Source organism: Malus domestica, chromosome 14 (assembly GCF_042453785.1).
Source record: "Malus domestica chromosome 14, GDT2T_hap1".
Taxonomy (NCBI): Eukaryota; Viridiplantae; Streptophyta; class Magnoliopsida; order Rosales; family Rosaceae; genus Malus; species Malus domestica.
Window position 1 is genome coordinate 28194427 of NC_091674.1, and position 2476 is coordinate 28196902.

Here is a 2476-nt window from a genome sequence, read left to right on the forward strand (position 1 = left end):
TCGTTGATATCAGCTGTTTGCAACTTTAAGGTAGATCTTCACCATTAAGTCAATTAAGCATTATTTAAGTGTTTTAATTTTCTTTTGTGACAATAAGTGATTGCTCCTACACTAGAGAAATGAAATGCTCTCTAACAACTACTTCTTAGTGATGATCAAGATTTAGGAAGATTTTTATATACAGTTAGAATTATGGTTTGCGAATTCAAAAATGTGTTTTTAACTCTTGGAGGTTTTGCCCCAAAAATTTCACTCTTTGCAGTCCTTATATTGACTATCAAATGGCCATGAAATTTCCAACTTACATATGATTTTTTTCACTCATATAACAAGAGGCCAATAATCTTCTATATTGTGAAATAATCTGCTTAATTATATGAACTAACGAAAGTCAAAGCTTAGGCACATAGTTAATGAGATTATCAACAACATCAAAAGCTCATACATTCATTCTGCTTGATCAAATTAATAGTCATCATAACCGTTGTACATATAAATTTGCGTTAATCCATGATTTCATTTCACGTAATGCATTTAGTTCCTACATTCCTACTCCGTCTAACCCCAAACAATAAACTTAAATGACTGATCTAGCAACAAAAATATCGTTTACAATACTTCCATACATAACAGTTCAATGTAAACCTTAAAACCAATAGTTCCAACAGAAAACTAGCAATCGGAGCATCTTTCAGACTGCGGCCTCGGTGTGTGGCGGTTGTTGGCGCCTGAACCCGGGTAGTCATGAAGCTCCACATCCATTCTTTCAGTGATAGCTTGCTCTTTATAACTCTTCTCTGTGGTTACCTGTTTTGAAAAATGAAAATTAATTAATGGAAGGCTAGTAACTCAACACATATATATTTTCCTAGAAGTGCTTCTCGCGAGTTGTGTTACATGACACCTGTACTATGACTACATGTATATTAAGATCCTTAGAGGATCCTCGCGAGTTGTGAAGAACTATAATATCGAAAATATGGAGTAATACCAGTTTGTTACTTCCTGCAATTTGATGAAGTTGAGGTCCATGATTTAAGCTTCCAATTCCTGCATGTTGTAAAAAGCAAATGAGAACAATAAGGAAAAGAATAAGAAGAAGAAGATGCAGAAGCAGAAAGTTGTTAAAAGTTTACTTGTAGCTGGGATGGCATTCAAGAAGACAAGGTGAGAAAACCCTAGCAAGATCACAAGCACATGAAGGAGACTGCTTGCCATTTTCTCTATGAAGTTGAATGTTAATTGTCTCAAAGCTATCACTACTCAATTTATACAACTCAAAAAAGCTGCTTTTCGAGATCACCTTTTTTTGTGTTGCTGGGATTTGGCAAAAGTCAATAAGGTGAAAGAGAAGAGAAGTGTGAACCATAGAGGTGGAATTTACCCAAAAATGCAGTGAGATTGCGGGGAAATTGTTGAGTGGGGGAAATGATATTTAAGTAAATATGGTAGTGGAGGTGACACAAAGGATGATTTTGTGGCAAAATTTGAGCTCAAGGCGTCATGCACTAAATTGTAGGTTAAGGTTTAGTGGGAGTCATCATCATTGGAGCACAAGGATATTCAATGAATTCGAAGAAGAAACTCACTAAAAAAGCAAATTGAATTGGAAGAAGAAACTCACTAAAAAAGCAAAGGCATATGGACTTAGACTTTTGGGATTCAATTTTAGTGGCATGTCAACTAAGGGGTAGGGAAAACAAACAACAACCACCAAATGTGATAGCATGTAGTTATGCATTACAATTATCACTTGTTTGAAAAAAAAAATTGTAGAAGATGATGACATGTTTACATGGAAGAAGTTAGTCAAATATGTAGAATTTTCGATTCCTAATTTTTCTGCGTTTACTGATGCATGGATATTAAAGTTAGTATGATAGATGATTTCACATGCGTTTATTAACATCGTGACATGTATGGACTCAAAAAAGTATATGACTCTTACATTAGGATTTGTAATTGAAAACTAAAAACACTATAAATTAGATTGATTAGGGCAGTAGCTGGTCTCATTTCCATTCCTTATCTTCCTTATTTTTTTACTTTTCCTATTCATGACCTCCTCTTGTTACGATTCTTTTTTTTTTTTCCAAAAAGAAGACACAATGATCTGGTTGGATGATAAGTGCATAACATAATTACAGTTGGCTGGTAACACAATCAATTTAACCATTCAACTTTGTTTTGACTTCAGTAGACATATTGGGATCAAGTTGTCATGCTTTTACTTTAAACTGTTTGACTTTATAAATCACCAATTAAGCTTCACATTGCTCTGGTGTGTGTTTGGTGTGTCACTGCACTTACATGGTTCAAGTAGTCATTGACAATGAAACAAACAAGCTGGCTGATGTATTAGTGACGTAGAATAAATGGCTGAGTAGATTGAAGAGGAGATGGGCCGATAGAAGTTTAAAGGACGTAGTGTGAGTTTGTATATTTGGAGTCCGAGCTCTGATTAGGGCTATGATAT

At 34.7% G+C, this 2476-nt stretch overlaps 1 protein-coding gene across 1 annotated transcript; it reads right to left on the reverse strand.

Annotated features, from left to right (window-relative positions):
- Positions 1-419: 419 nt before the first annotated feature.
- LOC103455361 (uncharacterized) lies at positions 420-1441 on the reverse strand. The gene is made up of 3 exons (XM_008394945.4): positions 1137-1441; positions 992-1050; positions 420-807 (listed from the first exon to the last, which is right to left on the reverse strand). Exons 1-3 carry the CDS (start codon positions 1216-1218, stop codon positions 673-675), a joined length of 276 nt encoding a protein of 91 aa, XP_008393167.1. The 5' UTR covers positions 1219-1441; the 3' UTR covers positions 420-672.
- Positions 1442-2476: the final 1035 nt, after the last annotated feature.